We start from the raw sequence: 19,060 nt of genomic DNA, 5'->3' as shown, positions 1-19,060 counted from the left end.
GTTGTGGACACGCAGTTTGAAATTTAATGTATTAGTGCCACCTGAATAATTTGTGAAGTTAAGTTAATTTAACTATGGGAGTGTTTTAAAATGATGCTTTTTTACTGTTGTTCATTGCTCAGAGCCCTGAATACTCAGGGATGGAGTGATTTACAAATCCAGTTAATTAAATAAATAAATGAATAAATAAACCTTGAGGAACTGATGCCATGTGAAATTCAGTGGACTCCCACTGACATCCAAGAAACTCTGCTCTTAGCTTCTCATTCACAGTAAAAACAGATGCTTTAAAAATCTTCTAATCATTAGCAGACATCACTTGTACCTCCTTTGACAAACTTCCTTAGGTTTTTCACTGACATCAGTTAAGCATGCCATTCAATGAAAAAGCAAGTAAAACTTACTTTACCAAGATACTGCTTATTTCTAAAAGGTGAACAGGCTTACAGTAGTCCTGACAGAGAAGCGAGCACAACCTTTCAAAGAAAAATAAGGTGATAAAAAAATGCCATTTCAGACAGCTGGATGTTCATGTCATTTTGGAATGACCAAACACCTGTTAACATTTAAGAAATAAAAGGAAACTTTTCTGAAATTCTGCCTTCATTAAAAAAAAAATCCTTGCAAGTAAAAAAGAAAAGCATATCTCAGAAGGAAAATATTGTATCCCAGGACCTTTTTGCTAGTCTTCTATTTGCTTAGAGACTGTTTTCAAGGAAAGACTGAGCAATATTTTTCTCCCTACCTGCACTCTGAAATTCTCTTAACTTCTGACTCAAACTCCTAGCCTATAGGAGATGTTACATGTTCTACAGAGAAACATCTGCAACTTCTGTGATAATGGAGGGAATACAGCAATGCAAACTGGATACAATAAAATTCAATTTACTTTTAAGGGAATGTCATCAAGCTTTCAATATATGGAATATTTAAAAACCTTATACATTAAACTGGCACACTGCCAATCAAGAACTGTTGGATTCTCACACATATTTTGTTTAAAGGGAGAATTTAAAGGAATATTCCAAACATTTGGAATGCTGTGAAACTGCTAAAAGGTCAAGATTTTTCAACCAGAGACTGTTAGATACACTAGAAATATGGTTTTATATTGATAATATTTTCTTTCATTTCCCATTTTACACAGTACCCAGCATTTCAAAGAAAATAATTTCTATTTCCATTATAAACCTGGAATAACTGCTCACGCATCAACTGCTTGAACACATACAACATGGGACTCTTCAGAACCTCAGCTTGCCTCAGAAGAAGGATACTTTTTTACATCAGAAAACAATTTCCCAAGTGGATACTTGGTGATTTTGACTCAGTTCTCAAATATGGCAAAGACAGCATTTAACTTTTACCCCAAACACACGCGCACACACACACACACACAAAAGACTCACATTGTATTATCTGAAATTGGACCTGGGTATGCCATGTGCTATTCAAAAGAAATATATGGAAGTGCCAGATATAAAAGTCATTTCATAACTGTGGGAATATTTGTACCTATTTTTCAGAATACTATCAGCCAGTGTTTTTTTTATCATTTATGGGGATCTCAATCATGTATACACAGCATACATATGAAGAATATCATACTTCCAAATACCATTGGTGACCAAAGTGGTATTCCTTTGCTTGCAAGTGAGATAAATGTATCTTGTATAAGCATCCTTCTTTAAGTGGTTAATATATCACCACACAACATGAAAAACAGCAGCTGCCACATCTTTCATATGACATTAATAGGATTTAAGACCATACCAGTTACAACATGACTGTAGGTAGTGTGATAACCAGCCTGACAAAGAGTTCTGGGGATAACTCAAAAGGTAGCACATTGTTTCTGTGGTATTTTGGTTAGTCTCAAAACATTACTTTAGTTTGTGAGTTGCACTGAAGTTCTTGTAGTCTTTAAATCAATTTATATTCTGGCACTTCAGTCAAACTACTTATGGGTCACAATGAATGTCAACGCACAACTGTCACTGTTTGAGGTTAGTTTTTGAAGCATGTAAAAACCATCAAAAGAGACTATCAAAGAGCTGCTCTGAGCAGTTTGTTCTGGTGAGGAAGCACTGAAGTAGCCAATGTACAAAGCTGACAACGTTCCCAGGAGTGTGCTTTCTAACAAATGGCACGACTTAAGTGATAGTTTGCATAGCCCAATAATGAAAAATTTTAAAAGAGTTAATTAAAAATAGCAGATACATTTCACTTCAAAGACTCAAGCTTTTCTTTTCATTCAGCACACAGGTGGCTATCATTAAGGCAATCTCTTGCACAGCATTTCAATATCGATCTTTGTTTACTGTTCTAGAAGGTATCACCTCAATAGTCAGTAGAGACAGAACCATACTTCTCTGTCACAAGCATTTTCTAATCTATCTCAATGTATGTCCATCTATTATTCATTTAAGTTGGTCCTTTCACTTTTTTGTTTGTTGACAGGAAGAGGAGATAAGAGAGGACAGCTTGGCTGGAGGTCTGGACTGACAGAGACACTCTCAGCAGGGCTGTGTATAAAACTAAGACTGCAGGCTTCTCAAGCATTCCCATCTGCATTCTCAAGAGAATTGTTTTTTCTTGACAAACAACAGAAGTCTACAGGGACTTCCTGTCCGAACTATAACCAGTTTTCAGTTGACTCTCTTCCAGTCTGAAGCTGCATACTTGTTCTGCCTTTCCATTTCCCTGCAAATTTAAGAGGATCATACAGAAAAGCAAAACCCACCTTACTGTAATGTTAAGAGACTTTAAAATAACATGGGTAAAAAACAAGCTGTCATTGTAAAAAGTGAAATGTATAAATATTATTCTTTTTTCACTTTTAGGCAACAGGAAGGAGGATGGGAAATGTGTAACATTAGAGTAGTGTGAGGACAAAGTTAAGAAGCATATTAAAACTATGTTTTTCTCCCATCATACAAATATGCAGCACCAGATCTCCCCCCACCAATGTTACAAAGAGATTTTCTGTTCTGTTTTTGCAATTACAAAAGTGGTCAAAGATGCGTGGCCATCCATGACTCTACCTTGACAGCAGGCAAGCCACAAACTATTCAGGCAAAACCACTCGTGTCTGAGATTAGTTTCAGTGCAATCTTAGTCATAGTTCCTGCAGCCAGAGTCCACTGAGTTGAGAGTTGAATGACTTCACATAGGACTGCACTGTTAGTTTCATTGAGCTTAGACTAGAATAACTCTACAGAGGACTACAGTTAGTCTCTTCCACATCCAACATAATTATACTGGTTTAAGAAAGATGTGGCAATTCAAATAACCAGTGGATTATACTGGACAGGTGGGGGCTTGCAAGACTAGTGGGAGGGAATCCCATCTCTTGCTTTCACTCTCTGGCTGAGCCAGGCCCCCCCAGGCTCTCTATGAGCTGCAGCCTGGCCTGGCTCCTGGGCTCTCTGGTAGCTACCGCTGGGCCTGGCACAGCTCTCAGGCTGCTTCATCATTGGGAAAGCTCCTGGGCACTCCAGCTGCCACTCCATGGCCCTTGGGTGGCTTTGCTGCCTCCCCTGGGCTTGTCATGGCCCCTGGAATGCTTCACCACTGTTGTGGCCATCACCAGGTCCACCGCAGCTCCCAGGTGCCACCACACTGAAGTAAGTAGGAAATTATTTTACTTTGGGGGGGGGAGGGATTTAAACTCCCCCATTTTTTTAAACATTTCAGATTTTTCTGCAAATCTGGGGAGACCCCCAAATTTGCTGAGAAACCTGTTTATCATCTGTGTGGCCTCAATCTGCAGATGTGGGACATACATCACTTATACAGAAATGCATCACTTGTGTGCACATATTGATTATTCAGTTGCAACAATACACAATGCAATGAAGATCAGTAATGGTCCCTTTCAGTAGCGACTACATAATTCCCTCAGCTTCTCCTTAACTGATACTATACTCTTTAAACTAAGTTTACTATAGTAAATTTTACTCTGAAGTAGGAATATTTAGAAATGGAACTCATTTCTAAAGAACTCAAGAAAGAGTTCTATGCGGCCTCCATTGCATCTGCAAAATTGCGCCCAGAACAGTTATTTAATTTGGTCTCTGACTTCTTTGCCTCAAGGCACTCCAAATGCTAGGGAATTAGCTATTGGCTGTGAGGCTTTTGTGAATCATTTTGCAGATAAAATCTCATTGCTCCGCCGTGACCTCCCAGCTACATTTGATATGATGTGTGAACTGGAGGCCCCTTGCCCATCTCTGGGTTCAGTCTTGGACCAGTTCAGCCTGCTCTCTCAAAACTCTGGTGGCTGTGCAACTGCCCCTTGAACCCTGCCCATCGTGGCTGTTAAAAGCCAGTAGCGATGAGAATTCTTCTGCCGAAGATTATTGATGCTTCCCTGTTATCAGGGACATTCCCAGAGGCTTTGAAGGAGGCAGTGGTTCACCTTCTCCTGAAGAAATCAGCTTTGGACCCTATGGTCCTTAATAACTAAGTATCGAATTTACCATTCCTGGGCAAGGTAGTGGAGAAGGCAGTGGCAACGCAGCTCCAGGCTTTCTTGGAGGAAACTGACACCCTGGACCCCCTTCCAGTCTGACTTTTGCCCTGCCCATGGGATAGAGACAGTGCTGGTTGCCTTAGTAGATGACCTCCAGAGGCATCTGGATCATGGCGGTTCGGCACTGCTGATACTGTTAGATCTGTCAGCAGCATTCAATATGGTGGACCCTGAGGTGTTGGCCCACTGTCTCGCCAACGCAGGGATTTGAGGATTAGCTTTACAGTGGCTGGCCTCCTTTCTTCATGGTCGGGGACAGAAGGTGGCTTTCGGGGGGAGGGAATTGTCCCAGTGGCACCCACTAGAATGTGGAGTGCTGCAGGGGGCAATCGTTTCCCCGATGCTACTTAAAATCTATATGTACCCCCTCGCCCAGATGGTCCAAAGATATGGGCTGGGTTGTCACCAATATGCTGATGACACCCAGCTCTATCTCCTTATGGACGGCTGCCCAGACTCTGCCCCTGAAAAACTAGATGAGGTATTGCAGGCCGTGGCTGGTTGGTTGAGTCAGAATTGGCTGAAACAGAATCCATCAAAGATGGAAGTCCTGTGTTTGGGTCAGAAGTGGGTGGGGAGTGGGATCAGGCTCCCACCCTTCGATGGCACCCAACTGACAGCATCAACAGAGGTGAAGAGCCTGGGGGTGTTCCTGGATGCCTCTTTATCTATGGAGGCACAGGTCACCGCCACTGCAAGGGCTGCCTTTTTCCATCTAAGGCAGGCTCAGCAGTTGGTCCCCTACCTTACCTTCCATGATCTAGTCACAGTGATTCATGCAACGGTCACCTCCAGATTAGATTATTGTAATTCTTTCTACGTGGAGCTTCCCTTGACCCTGCTATGGAAACTCCAGCAGCTGCAGAATGCAGCAACCCGGTTGTTGGCATATGCAGGTGCAGATGCATCTGGTGCTGCGCAAACTGCACTGGCTACATCTCAAGAACCAGATCTGGTTCAAGGTGCTGGTCCTTACCTTTAAGGCCCTTTATGGCCAGGGGCCTGTATATCTTTGGGACTGCCTCTCCCCATATGACCCCCCCTGAGCTCTGAGGTCTGCTGCTCAGCATCTTCTCATAGTCCCTGGTCTTAAGGACGCCCAGCTGGCTTCAACAAGGGTGAAGGGCCTTTTTGGTCCCGGACCCTACCTGGTGGAATCAGCTCCCATCTGGGCCCTACAGGACTTATCAAGGTTTCACAGGGCCTGACGGAGCTATTTCACCAGGCTCTTAATTAATGCAGCGGGCGTTCTTTGAAAGCCATCACTTGCCCCAGCATTTCACCATTATGGTGTTATGTTATGCTGTTAGCCATCAGCCACATGTCGTTTACTGCCTATGTCTGTAAGATTGTTTACTATGTTGCTCCTGTTTTGTAATGTGTGTTTTTATGGCATTATTTAACTCTGTTGTTTTATTGTTGTAAGCCACCCTGAGCCTGCTTCCTAGAATTATTTCAGAAGCATGCAATGCACAAATCTGTAGAAATAACATTTAGACATTTAACTCATTTATTTTATATACAAGTGCTACTGTACCCAAATAATATAGGCGCACCCAAATAATATGGGTGAACTTTACAGAGCTGAAGTAATCTCCCTGCTCTAAGGATCTTAAAATCTGATTTCTAAATTGATGTAGAGAGAGGGGCCAGAGCTCAGTAGTAGAGAATCTTTTTCACATGCTGAAGGTCCCAGGTTCTATCCGAACTTAAACAGATCTGGCAAGAGGTGATGGGAAAAGGCCTGTAAATGAAAGCCACGGCCAATCAGAGTAGACAACACTGACCTTGATAAACCGGTGGTCTGACTCAGTATAAGGCACACTGATTGGAGAAGAAAAAAGAAGGATGAGGACAAGATTGCCCGTGATTATGGCCAAGCACTAAAGGTTTTGCTTATTTCCTTTTGAATTACAGTCTTATGAATAACTAGACTTAGGAGAAGCAAATGTAGTAAGGAGAGGTAGAAGCCAGTTTGAAGCATGAAACTGGTCTGGAGAAGTTAACAGAAGGTGGAACTGTTCTCAGAAGTGTCTGAGAAATTAGAATATAAAGAAAGTTCTATGGTTTGCTAAATTATCAATGTTAACACCTAAAACAAAAACAAATAATTAAAAAATGTGAATATCCCCACTGGCTATTTAAATTGAAGTGGTAATGAGAATAGCACTTCAGATCGCTTCCAATACATTTTTTAGCATTCCTAGAAGGAAGACATTGTGTGTCAGCCTTGCTTTTTATGTTTTTGTTTGTCAGAAACGTTCAAGTAACAAGCAACATTGTTGGGGTATACCAGACTTCTTAACAATGTAGGTATGTACTGCTTTTAAAGATCTGTACTCTTAATTCAGGAAGGTGACTAAACCCTTATGCCTTTGTCTACTCTCATCTCTTGAGCAATACAACTGTTGCTAACACCACTGCAGCTCCACTGGAGGCAACAATGGTGGGAAGAATCAACAAAGCCAAGTCTTGAAATAACTATTACCCATTTCACTGCTCTTTAATTTGATAGCATGTCCAGAGCAGTGCTACAGGATGTGACTCTCAACCCAGGGTACCACTTCTTTTGCTGATTAATGTCTAGCGTTTACCAGGGGGTCACTTTGAAGAAAGGAAATAGTGAGATAATTCTCTCCTCCCTCCACTTCTAGCAACTTTAATGTCTGTAGAAAGTTCCTTTGTATACCTTTCTCAAGTCTGGAGTGGGTATTGGGAGGTCACATGGTATTTCATGATCCTCTGTTTGCTCATCACTAGCTTGCCATAGGACAACCTACTGAATCTTGCTGGACAAAAACGAAAACCCACTGCCGAAAGAATGCATCTAAAGATTTAAGCAACACTTCAAATTCTGCACTTTGCGTATTCACACACAAACAAAAAATTCAAAATCATTAACATTCTCTCTCTTCTATTATGCAGCTTGAAAGTTATATCCAGGATAACATGAAAAAAGAAATGGTGGAGATCCAGCAGAATGCAGTGCAGAATCAGACAGCAGTCATGATTGAAATTGGCACCAATCTGCTAAATCAAACAGCTGAACAGACTCGCAAATTAACAGATGTTGAAGCACACGTAAGTAGCAACTATCTAACTTGAAGTAATTCTGCAGCAAGAAAATGATGTGCCTTATATTTCATGAGTTACTGTTTGTTCTTTGCGCTGGAAAATGTTACCTCTATAGTTACATGGGAAGCATTCAGCTTATAAAATGGAGCTTATGATGCTTCAAAGGAGACAGCAATAAGGTGGTGGTGTTACAGCACATGTTACAGATATCCAAGGGCAGGATTATTCCCCTGTCCTCCCTTTCCTCAGAACTTCAGTATGAGGGGGCTAACAAAAAACAGTCACAGAGATATTTGACATGATCTTACTGGGATGGATCCCATGAAACAATGTCATATGTGCAACAACCTTTGTGCAAGCAGAAGCACTAAAAATAAACCTCATGGGCTGTTTGCACCAATTTAAAAATAATGGATCCAAACTTTCTTTTTTACATGCACAAGGCATCAATGAAAGTTATTCTTTGATTAGATCAATACTGCAGTTAAGCAGTATGAGTTGCACTAGACCAGGAGTGGCAAAACTGTGGATCAGGAACCACATATGGCCCTCTCACACATATTGTGTGACTCTCGAAACTCCCACTGCCTCCATCAGCCAACCTGGAGAAGGCATTTCTCTCTTTAAATCACTTTCCAAGCCAAGTTAGCCGGCAGCTTGGAGAATGTATTTAAAGTTGCTTCCTCCCCTTTCCATCTCTCCCCTCCTTCCCATCTATTTTCCTTCCTTCCTTCCTTTTCTCAAACATTACGGCTCTCAGACATCTGAAGTTTATTCTGTGTGACTCTTATGTTAAGCAAGTTTGGCTACCCCTGCATTAGACCTTGTGCTATCGCCTGCATCCTCTCTACTCATGCTTCACTGGATCCAACCTATGACAGCCCATAGGACATGCAGAAGCATTTTTGATGCTTGGGCACCACAGCCAATTCTCTCAAAAGCAACTCCAAAATGGACATATGTAGTGGTGTATTGTGGTAGAAGGAGCAGGTTGTACTGGAACAACTGGGCAATATCCCAGCATCCAAAAAGGAATGAACACCATTGGAAAAGTCAATAATATACAATTCCTGTTCTAGTGCAGCACTTTCAAATTTTTGCCCTGGGAGATGTACTATAGCATTTTGATTTGCAGTCTTGGCACACTGCCCTACTGATGTCCTGATGAGGTGGTCACTATTATTCTATTTCCACTGATCCCCCAACAAGCGGGAACTGGAAGTGGGTGGAAGTGATCTGGCCAATCCCAGACTCTATTTATCAATGTGCAAGCTGTGATCTTAACTTGTATCCAAATCCAGCTCCCAGTTAGCCAGCGTCTGCTGTGGCCCTCAGTATAGCACTTAAGTAGCTGTCAAAAAGACCCCTTACATAAATTTTCACTGTCTGGGAGGAAAGTTGCATAAATGCTAGCGTTTCAAGTGTTAACTGCAGGATATATCAAAAGACTGAACTGAGTGGGAGAAAGGTTAGGGAATAACAGGAAGCTACAAAGAAAAATAAATTGTTACATTTTTTCAAGTTGATGTCCAAGTCCCAAATCAATTGTGGTTCCTAAAGGAGAACAGAGAAGTTCCCATACTTCAACTGGAAAAAAAAAATCATGTTATAGATCTCAAGTCAAATAAATTGAAAAGTGTGGCCATTTTGGAGTAACCACAGCTATTATACTTACAGAATAAACATTCTGAAATAATAAATGTATTGCAAGTTCTTTACATTCCTGACAATGTGAAATCAGTTTGCATGAATCATTCTGTGTATCACTAGAATAGTTTTTCAGCTCTTTAACTGAGGACCAGACCTCTTTTCTTAGCAGGACCAGGCCTCTTTTCTTAGCACAAAGCTTATCCAAAGGCCTGTTTTTAAATGCTCTGGAAAAGTTTTGAACATTTTAGATTAGCATAAAACTGAGTGCATTTCCTTGCATTATACAGAATGAGGAGTAGAATTCTGGACCAAACCAGTTCAGACTGCAGGTATGAGGTGAACAGAAGATGTATAGGGCCCAGTCTACACACACAGCAGAATGAGGTGGCAGAATGGACTGTACCACTTCAAGCCAAAGGTGAGGGAAGACTTTTTTCAAAATTCCCCAATGCTTATACTTCCTTGTAAGCAGTAATCTAGCAGTGCACGCAAAGGTTTAGGATAGAACCTTCTCCCTGATGTGCTGGGTATTTGTCTTAATTTTAGGGGAGTTTTTATGTGAAAGACTAACTAAAAAATGACACACCAGAATGAAGTGGATCAGGCCATTCTACCATCTTACTCTACATGTCTGGACCAGACCAAGAACTATTGTATTGGTACATTTCACTATAGAGACCAAATTTAGATTTCTATTTTGGAGATTTCTATATCAGATGATGGTCCACACACATTTTATAGTTCTTTTTATATTAGACCTGCTCCAGGGACAAGTGTATATTTTTAGAAAACAGTAAATTGCAGCAAAAACCTTCTGAATCAGTTTCAGTCCGTATGCAATATTTTACTACCTGAATGATGCTGTTATAACCAGCTTCAGCTTGGAAGCTGAGCATTTGTACTATTAACTGGGGTGATGGATTTAATTGCGATCATATTGCGATTACAAGTGACCGCTGTGACAGACAGAAGGCTGTACTGTCCCTGAAGGGGAAAACACCACTCATTTCAGCCTATGGGAGTGCTGCTCCAGCTTCCAATCTCCTTTGAGAAGGGGAGTGGAATGTTGGAGGGAAACACAGCAGGAACTGAGTTCTGCCTCAGGGAGAGAGCAGTGACAGTCAAGGTCTGGCTTAGAAAATGAGCTGAGTGAAGGGTAGCTCTGCTTGGTAGTGTGACAGAGTGGTTTAGTGAACCCAAAGCCTAGACACTCACTATTTTTAGAACACCTGGCATCTGAGGGGAAGGTTTATAGTTAAAAATTAACATGGTTCCCTTAAAATCACAGGTGACTGTGTGGGTTTCCTTAGTTTATAGAAATGGTCTGTTACAACCCTTCTTTCAGAGACACCAAGTCGTTGGCAGCAATTCGCAAATTCTGCTTAAGTGTGAAATCATATCCTGAGCAATTGCTCAATATGAAGGATGTGAGTAATAAATTCTTCCGGCCAACTCATGCCAGAATTTGATGAATTAAAACAATTGCTTTAAAATACAATAAAAAAATGGAATGAAGGACACACATCAGATTGTAATGTAAAGCAACATTCCACATGACAGCTCTTCTTCCTCATTCGTGGAACAGATGCCATTCTCGAGACCTAAAACGGAACCGCACAAGGAGCAGATAAAACAAACTATGACGTGATTCAGTACAAACAACAGAAAACAGCACACACACACACAGGCTACAAAAGGAACACCTAACAGTCTTATCTATATGCACTATGACCACATTTCCTATGAAATATAAAGTTATTTTCTAAGGAGCACAAATGATGGACTACATGGCCAAGCATCTTTTAAGTACAAACCAATTATCTCCTCTAAGATAACACAGCATTTTCATGCCTGTTTGTTTTGCTACACTGCCATAATTTAATGGAAATACTATGCTGGAATTCCTCTTTAGATGATAAAATACTGGAATTTCAACCACAACTGTGAGCAAATAATATCTTACATAGAATATTGGACTCAGAAACTAGGTTAGCCACAGTCTTACTGGATGGTCTCAGGACAGTCAGTGTCTTTCAACCTTAATTTCCTTTTATAATTTCAGACTATAAGGCAATCCATTCAAGGGTTGAACACAAATAATCATGACACCAGCTGATTATTATCATTATTAAAATTTATGAATCGCCTAATCCCGGCCAATGCCAGGCTCTAGACGATGTACAATTGCTCAGGACATATTAGGTGCCTAGTACTGATTGCAGTCCACTCCAAGTAATGCAGGCAGCTGACCACTGGAGGCCTGCATTATATTTGTCACAGGTCTGGATCCAGACTAATTTGGTGATTTTCACTGATTCCTACTTCCTATTGCAGACTCCCCCCCCCCACTTGTTCCTCAGGACTCCCCTTTGCCCAGGAGCAGTGGCCGCAAGTGAGGGGGGTGGGTGGGAATGTAAGTATCATTCCACTGATGGAAACTTTAGTCATGCCTCAACCCTATGAGTGAAATGACAGTCCTGGAAATGAACTGAATCCACTCTGATATCTGGGATGCTGTGCTGTCCTGAAATCATGCACCCGGGGCATATGAACATATGAAGCTGCCTCATACTGAATCAGACTCTCAGTCCATCAAAGTCAGTATTATCTACTCAGACTGGCAGTGGCTCTCCAGGGTCTCAAGCTGAGATTTTTCATGCCTATTTGCCTGGACCCTTTTTAGTTGGAGATGCCAGGGATTGAACCTGGGACTTTCTGCTTATCAAGCAAATGCTCTACCACTGAGCCACTGTCTCTCCCCACTTGGATGCTCCCCAGTGGATGTTTGGAAACAGAATGAGGCAGAAAGGAGGAACCTGCAAAAATTGCCCCTTCTTTTTCACTGGCAGAAGTGCTTCTACAAAAAAAAGTTCTAAAACTACTATATATTCAATTGACCTCTTTCAGTATTATAATAAGATCATCAGAACAAACTGCAGTATTTGTATATTTAGTTAATATGTACAAATGGAATTCTTCCACTGTTCAGGATCCATTTCCACTGGCTACTTTAAAAAAATAGCCGATTTGACAAGTAACATACAACTTTTCCTGGGAATAGGGTAACTTGCTGTTCTGATGAATGGCCTGGTACTATAACCAAAAGTGAAGCAATTAGCGGACATAGTTAGAATTCAGACCACAGACTGTAACACGCAGCTCAGCCCACTGACTGATCCAATTACAGCAGTTTGGAAGCTGTCCCTGTAAGTGCGGCAGGTTTTTTTTGGGGGGGGGAGGGGAGCTATTGTAATAACAGAAAATCACTGCCAGACTGAGAAAGCTATGTTTGTGGAGGTGCTTATGTTTATGGATGTACTTGAATGATCTTGTATGGAGGTCAGCTTTGCTACATTAGATACTGGAGGAAGAAGCTAGCAGCAATGCTAGCATAAGTGATATAGAGTAGGAGAAGTGTTTTGGTCCTGGAATAAAAGCCCCTAGAGTGGAATGTAAGCTTCCAGGAGTTGGAAAAGAATTTTGGGCCTGGAATGACAGGTCCCAAAGTGGGAAGATGGCACCTGAGAGTACCAGAAGATTTTTGGGGAAGTGATATAATGCTGGCATAAGTGATAACTGTATCACTCACAGTTAACAACAGACCTTGGGAAACTTTTATTTTCCCTCCCATTGAGATAAATAAGGGTTACAGTAATTCTACTGGCTATGTTTAGGCTTGAAAGTACATGCAAAGGCACAGATATTAAGAATGGCAGATGCACTGCTACTTTGTTTGACAGCTTGTATTTTAGAATATGATTAAGTTATAAGTGGGTCTGAATCAGCAAATGTGAGTTAAAATCTCATTTCCCAAACTGCAGGTTCTGAATCAGACAACAAGGCTGGAGCTTCAACTTCTAGCACATTCCCTTTCAACTAGCAGACTAGAAAGGCAAATTTTGGATCAGACCAGTGAGATAGGCAAACTGCAAGACAAAAACAGGTAATACAACTCTTGCTATTCCACCATGTATTGTTTATCTCAGTTGTCCTTTTATTTCCAGCAGGAATGCATATATTCACATGACAAATGGCATTAACCTCAAAACCCTGAAAGGTTTTATTTCAGTAGACAAAAATGAACTAAGGATGGAATAATCTAAAGATATAATACTGTCCACATGCATGAAGTTTTTGAAACACAACAAAAGTTGAGCAGCCAGCTTCATACTCAAGCCATAGCATACATGTGAAGCACAATATGTGCATGAAATTGGGTCCCAGCAAAATAAGCATGAGAAGTACAAATAAGCCTGTGTAGGGTTGCCAGGTCCTACCATCTGGGGACTTTGGGAGTAGAGCTAGGAGCAAGGAGCAAGGTTGTGGCAAGCATGACTGAACTCTGAAGGGAGTTTTGGCCAGCACATTTAAAGGGATTGTGCTCCTTTTAAATGCCTTCCCTTCATTGGAAATAATGGAGGAAGGGGATACCTTCTTTGAGGATCTCCTGGTCCAATCTTTTTGAAACTTGGTTTTTTTTTTTTTTAGGAGAGGCATCAGATGCTACGCGGAAAATTTGGTGCTTCTATCTCAAAAAACACACACACCCCAGCCCCCAACCCATGGATCAATTTTCCATTATACCCTATGCGGACCAGTCCAGCACCCAGCAGACATTCAACCCCCCTGCCCCTGCTTTCTGAAAACCCTGCCCCCAACTGGGGATTGGAGTAACACAAAGAGTAACGTAGAAAAGTGAAGCAAGAACAAAGCCCGAAGGCATCCACGAAAAACCAGCCTCGAATTATGAAAAGCTTTATACAAAGTACTTCCTACAAAAACACTTCTAATAAATACAATTACAAAATACCCCAGAACCAAAGTCCTTCTGTTCAATGCCAAAGTTCATTTTTGGTGTAGTGGAAGTCCAGGGAAATCCTTGACAAGCCGTGAAGTAGGATCACACTGGTGCAGAGGTGAACTGAGATTTTGGTTTGTTTCATGAGTATTTTGTTTGACTTTCAATTGGCCATCAAAAAGGATCTACCCTTATGCTCTTATACTATATATCTGTTACCAATACTAAGTTCTCATTAATGAGCAACTGACCATCCTAATTGTCGTTTAATTATTCTCACTTTTAATAATTTATTGATGTATCAAACTACATTGTACAAAAATGCAAGGTGTTTGATTAAATAAAAAAAAAGTGCTGAATTGCAGGATAGTCTGACTATACAGTATAACAGGCAGCTGAATTTAAAATTAGCAAACTGTATTTTCAGTAGGATCCTTATGCTGAAAGAACTTTCCATTTCTGGTAAACACTGGAATAGGGGGGAAAGGGCATGTTTTCACATTTGTCTTCACTATCCGGCTATATTTGTGCATGCGCCCCCAAGGTTTGTTTTATACAAACAATATTCTTTACCCAAGAGGAGCAAAGTAAACAGGGATTAAATTTTACTATGTCATTTACTGTGGTAAGAGTAAGAACAGCATTTAAATATTCCAAATAGCATAATGTTGCTTACTCAAAAATCAACATATAGTTAAAAGGATTTTATTTTTTGTTTGGAGCATGCATTGTAAAAGATTTTCTTAATATTTGTGGGAAAAACAGAGCAATCCAAAAGGCATATCTATTCTTCAGAGTAACATTAGAACTCTAGAACATATAATGTCATTTGATCTGTACCCATTGTTGGGATGGTGCTTGACACTAAATATTGCAGAGTTATGCAGTGTTAGAGGTACTTTGCAAATCTGTCCAATTTATATTATTTATGCAGCACACAGAAATTAGATTACTTAAGCCAAATTTTTAAATTTTCTTAGCACAGGACACTCAAAGTCCAAGTGATCTCCAAAATACCTCTGTAGTTAATCCCCAGAGGAATCCAAAATAGGAATGGGCACGAACTGGGAAAATAGAGGCTCATTTCGGTTCATGGGGCCACACGAACCACCATGAGCCTCCCTGGTTACTGAACTGGTTTGTGATCGGGCGACCTCACTGCCTGAACTTCACTCGGGCACAGCACACCTGGCAAAAGCCATTAAAAAGGAAGGGAACATCCCTTCAAATGGCTTTTGCAACTCTGCATGCCGTATGAAAGTTAAAGTCCAAGTGGTGAAATCAGGTGAACTCTCCCTGCAGGCTGGGCTGGGGCTCTGCTGGGCAGCCTGGTTCAAACCAGAGCCTACAAGCCATTTCCATGATCAGGAGGTAGAGAAAGGGGTTGCTGAAATGGCTTGTATCTATTTCAGCCTAACAGTTAATGGGTGCACCAGCCCTGCTGTTAGGCAGAAATGGATCCAAGCCATTTCAGCAATCTATCTTGCTCCCTCCTGCTTCCTACCACGAGCCTTGTGAACCTCCAAAAATCACATGGAGGGTTATGGATAGAGATGGGCATGAACTTCAATTTGCGAGCCATGAACCTGTGATTTTTGTGAGGAGATTTGTGCCCATTCCCAATCTAAAACTATTCAACGCACAAAAATATTCACTATTTATTTATTTATTTATTTATTACTTTCCATTTATATGGAAAGCAATAGCGGAACAGGATTTACAGTGGACTGCCAATGGCTCCCTAATTGGCTGACTGCTCTTTTTGTGTTAAGGAAAATAGAAATGCCTCACCAGTCCCAGTGATTTGGAAATTGTTTGTTAGCTTTTTAGAAAAAAAAGTCCTTGACATGGAAGACAAGCACATGCTTCAGCTACAATCAATGAAGGATGAAAAAGATAAGCTACAGTCAATAGTGTCCGGACAAAACTCCATAATAAAAGAACTAGAGCAACAGCTGGTCACAGCCACAGCTAACAACTCATTTCTGCAAAAACAACAACACGATCTAAGGGAGACAGTTCAGAACTTATTCTTTATGATTTCTACACCAAACCGTAAGTGAAGCAAAACAGTCTGTTCTAGCAAGAAACAATTTCATTTTGGTTAATATACCCTCTCTCTATCTATCACCTCCCCATTTCCCTCAACTTCTTTCTTAACAGAAACTAAAATTATAACAGGCACACAGAGACTGAGGTCAGTTTTTCACTCTCACTTGCAACTGGAACCTCTATGAATGTAGATATAGAGGAAAGAGCCAAAGCTTCCCTGAGGTTTGGCCCCAGTGAAAAGTTTGGTTAGCCTATTTTCATGTATGGGTTTTAAATGTCATAACAGAGTGGTTTTGTGAAGGACAAGCCAGTGGGTCATCCTGTGACAGCAATTCCAGAGGACTAATGTATCCCACAAACAATTCTAGTTATTCCTTAGCATTATAATTGACCCTTTGAGGAGGCAGAAGCCAACCGTTAGGGATAGAAGGAACACAAATGACCCACCAATGGGCTGCTCAAAAACTCTCAGTTTGGGCTTTTGAGAAACTGAGAAGTGTCTCTGGTGATTTAGTTCATAAAAAACATATGAAGCTTTCTTATACAGAGGCTGCCCATTGGTCTGTCTAACTCACTACCTCTCTGCTTTTCACAAGCTTCCCAGGATCTCTGAGATCTTTTAACTGAAGGTGCCAGGAACTAAATCTTCTTCATGCCAAGCAGGTGTTCTCCACCGAGTCATATCTTTTCCCTTCCCCTAGTTTCCCAGGCATGAGATCTTCCCTGCAGAATGCCTAGTAGTAATTCCCACACTTTTGAAATTGCAAGAAGGCTTGGTAGTCCTGGAAAGCCTAAAGACATTGCCTTAAGAAAATTTCCAAAACTACGCATGTTTCTTGTGATGTTATCTAAATTTGTGCACAAATAAGTAAACAAGCAGAAATATGCTGGCTTCAACAACAACACTGAAAAAATCCTGAACAGTTGCCAAATTCAAGGAGAATGCTTCTAAAAGTGTCAACGATGGAGAAGTGTGGAAAAACAATTAAAAAGCTGGACGTGAGTTTTCTGCACTTTAAACAAACTAAATTTATGAACCCCTAACTACTTAACAAGATGAAAAACAAGCATGGAATAAACAGGGAAGTGGGGGGAGGGGGAGGAGAGCCTTGTGGAGAACAGCAACCATCATAAACTGAGGATATAAAGTCTGAAGTCAGCCTTGTAGTAGGTCTTAGGAAGTTTTCAACTACATTAGTCATTTTTTCATAGGTTTCCATGTGTTTATTTTTTAGCATCCAAAAATGCTTTGGTGACTGCCGAAGAACAGATCAGCTTCAAGGACTGTGCTGAAGCACTGAAATCAGGACTCTCAACCAGCGGAGTCTACACGTTAACACTTCCTAATACTGGAGAAGAGAAAAGGGTACTGTACTCTCTTTGTTACCTTTATCCAGTATAAATCACCCACTTAATGCCTTCAGAGAGATTTAGATGTTCTTAAGTCACACCGTTAGCTGGCCAGAAGTACTTTTCTATTTTGAAAAAGGTAACAAATAAACACAGACTTGTGCAGCATTTCTGACCGTTTGTGTAAGGGAACTTTCTTCCTTATCAACTTAATTTTGTTTCTGAGAACAAGATGGGAGTGAGGTGGAAATATGCAGTGAAATGTGCAGAAAAGCTGGGAACCATCCCCGCATTCTACAAAAAGGTTCCTTCTGCACGCAGAAAAGACAGTGGGCCTTAAGTCAGCAGCAGTGCAATGTCATGGAAGAATGCTTAGCTTAGGTAGACAGAAAACAAAAAAAGTGTGGGGGGGAGAGTGTAGTGGCTGGCCCCACCCACTTCTTATGTCCATTGCCTGAACACATCTATAGTCATACAAAAAAGTATATACACAGGCATGTCCACACAATCTACAGTCCTTCTTTGTGTAAGATTCCCAGATATGCACACGTGTGCACACACAAGATTCTATGCACAGTCAGGCAACAGACTAAACATGCAGCAATCAGGACAGGGCCTGCCACTGCAATTCCATCTTCACTCTATGCAAATCTTCCCAGATTGAATTTGTGTCTAAGTGTGACAGTTTTCATATTCCACTCCAAAGGCAGGAATGTTCTGCATTAACAAGCTACTAAAGCAATAATAAGATTAATCCAAAAGACAAAGTTAGGCAAAGTAACATTTCAACTGTGTCCGGGCTGCCATGTCTTGCCCGGGTCTGCGGCGGCTCGGCTTTGCCCTGCACCGCACCCAGCCGTCAAGAGTAGCCATGGTGCAGCCGGCCAGGGAGCAACCCCCCCCCCATGGCAACCCCGGGCCCACCTACCTGCAGTGCGTCCGCTGGACAGCATGGGGGCCAGTCAGAGGAGCCGCTCGTCCAGGGCCCATGGCCCCGGTGCAGAACTGTCCCTGGTCCCTGGCCTCACTACATCGGCCCAACGCGGCCCTAGCCAGCACGGCCCGGCCCAGGAGCGCCAAGGCTACAGGCGGCACCAAGACACAGGGTGAGCCTAATGCCGCCAGAACGACAGCTTCTATCCCTGTGGCCGTTCCCAAGGGTGGGGCTCATGCTGAGCGTCCCGGGAAGGAGCGGGAGGAGCCCAGTCAGGAGGAGGGAATGGCCAATGGGGGGGCGGGTGCCTGGAGAGCTGGGGCACAGTGGTGTGAGGGATAAAAAGGGAGCAGCGCTGATGGCCAGGAGGAAAAGAGAGCGGGGAATAGCAAGCGAAGATAGAGAGAGGGAACTAGACAGTGCCTGACTCCGCGGAGGTGGGGGTGGCGTGAAGTAACACCCACCCCCTCCAAGTTACTGAGAGAAAGAAAAATCCCAAGGGGTGCTAGTATAAAACATTGCTCTGATTTGCCTTTCACATCACTGTAAAATTTAAAAAAAGCAAGTTACTGTCAGCACTGCGCTTTAAACATTCCCCATTTGGCAACCTTGCTTTATTGCACTAGTGACTTTAATGCTCGTTCAAGTATTTAACAAGCCACCCAAT

The 19,060-nt window shown here is 41.7% G+C and overlaps 2 protein-coding genes across 2 annotated transcripts in view; one reads left to right on the top strand and one right to left on the bottom strand.

The window, feature by feature from the left end:
- MCPH1 (microcephalin 1) overlaps positions 1–19,060 on the bottom strand; it is a 147,538-nt gene that overhangs the window by 71,815 nt on the left and 56,663 nt on the right. The gene's annotated exons all lie outside the window — the stretch shown is intronic.
- Positions 1–19,060, top strand: part of ANGPT2 (angiopoietin 2) — a 55,450-nt gene that overhangs the window by 23,634 nt on the left and 12,756 nt on the right. The window contains exons 2-5 of the mRNA XM_060234957.1: positions 7,460–7,615; positions 13,081–13,202; positions 15,880–16,112; positions 17,345–17,475. Coding sequence (XP_060090940.1) covers positions 7,460–7,615; positions 13,081–13,202; positions 15,880–16,112; positions 17,345–17,475 — 642 coding nt within the window. The remainder of the gene's footprint in view (positions 1–7,459; positions 7,616–13,080; positions 13,203–15,879; positions 16,113–17,344; positions 17,476–19,060) is intronic.

The sequence above is a fragment of the Heteronotia binoei genome, chromosome 1 (genome assembly GCF_032191835.1).
Source record: "Heteronotia binoei isolate CCM8104 ecotype False Entrance Well chromosome 1, APGP_CSIRO_Hbin_v1, whole genome shotgun sequence".
NCBI lineage: Eukaryota > Metazoa > Chordata > Lepidosauria > Squamata > Gekkonidae > Heteronotia > Heteronotia binoei.
The sequence above is the reverse complement of the archived record's forward strand: the minus strand, read 5'-3'. Positions and strand labels throughout refer to the sequence as shown.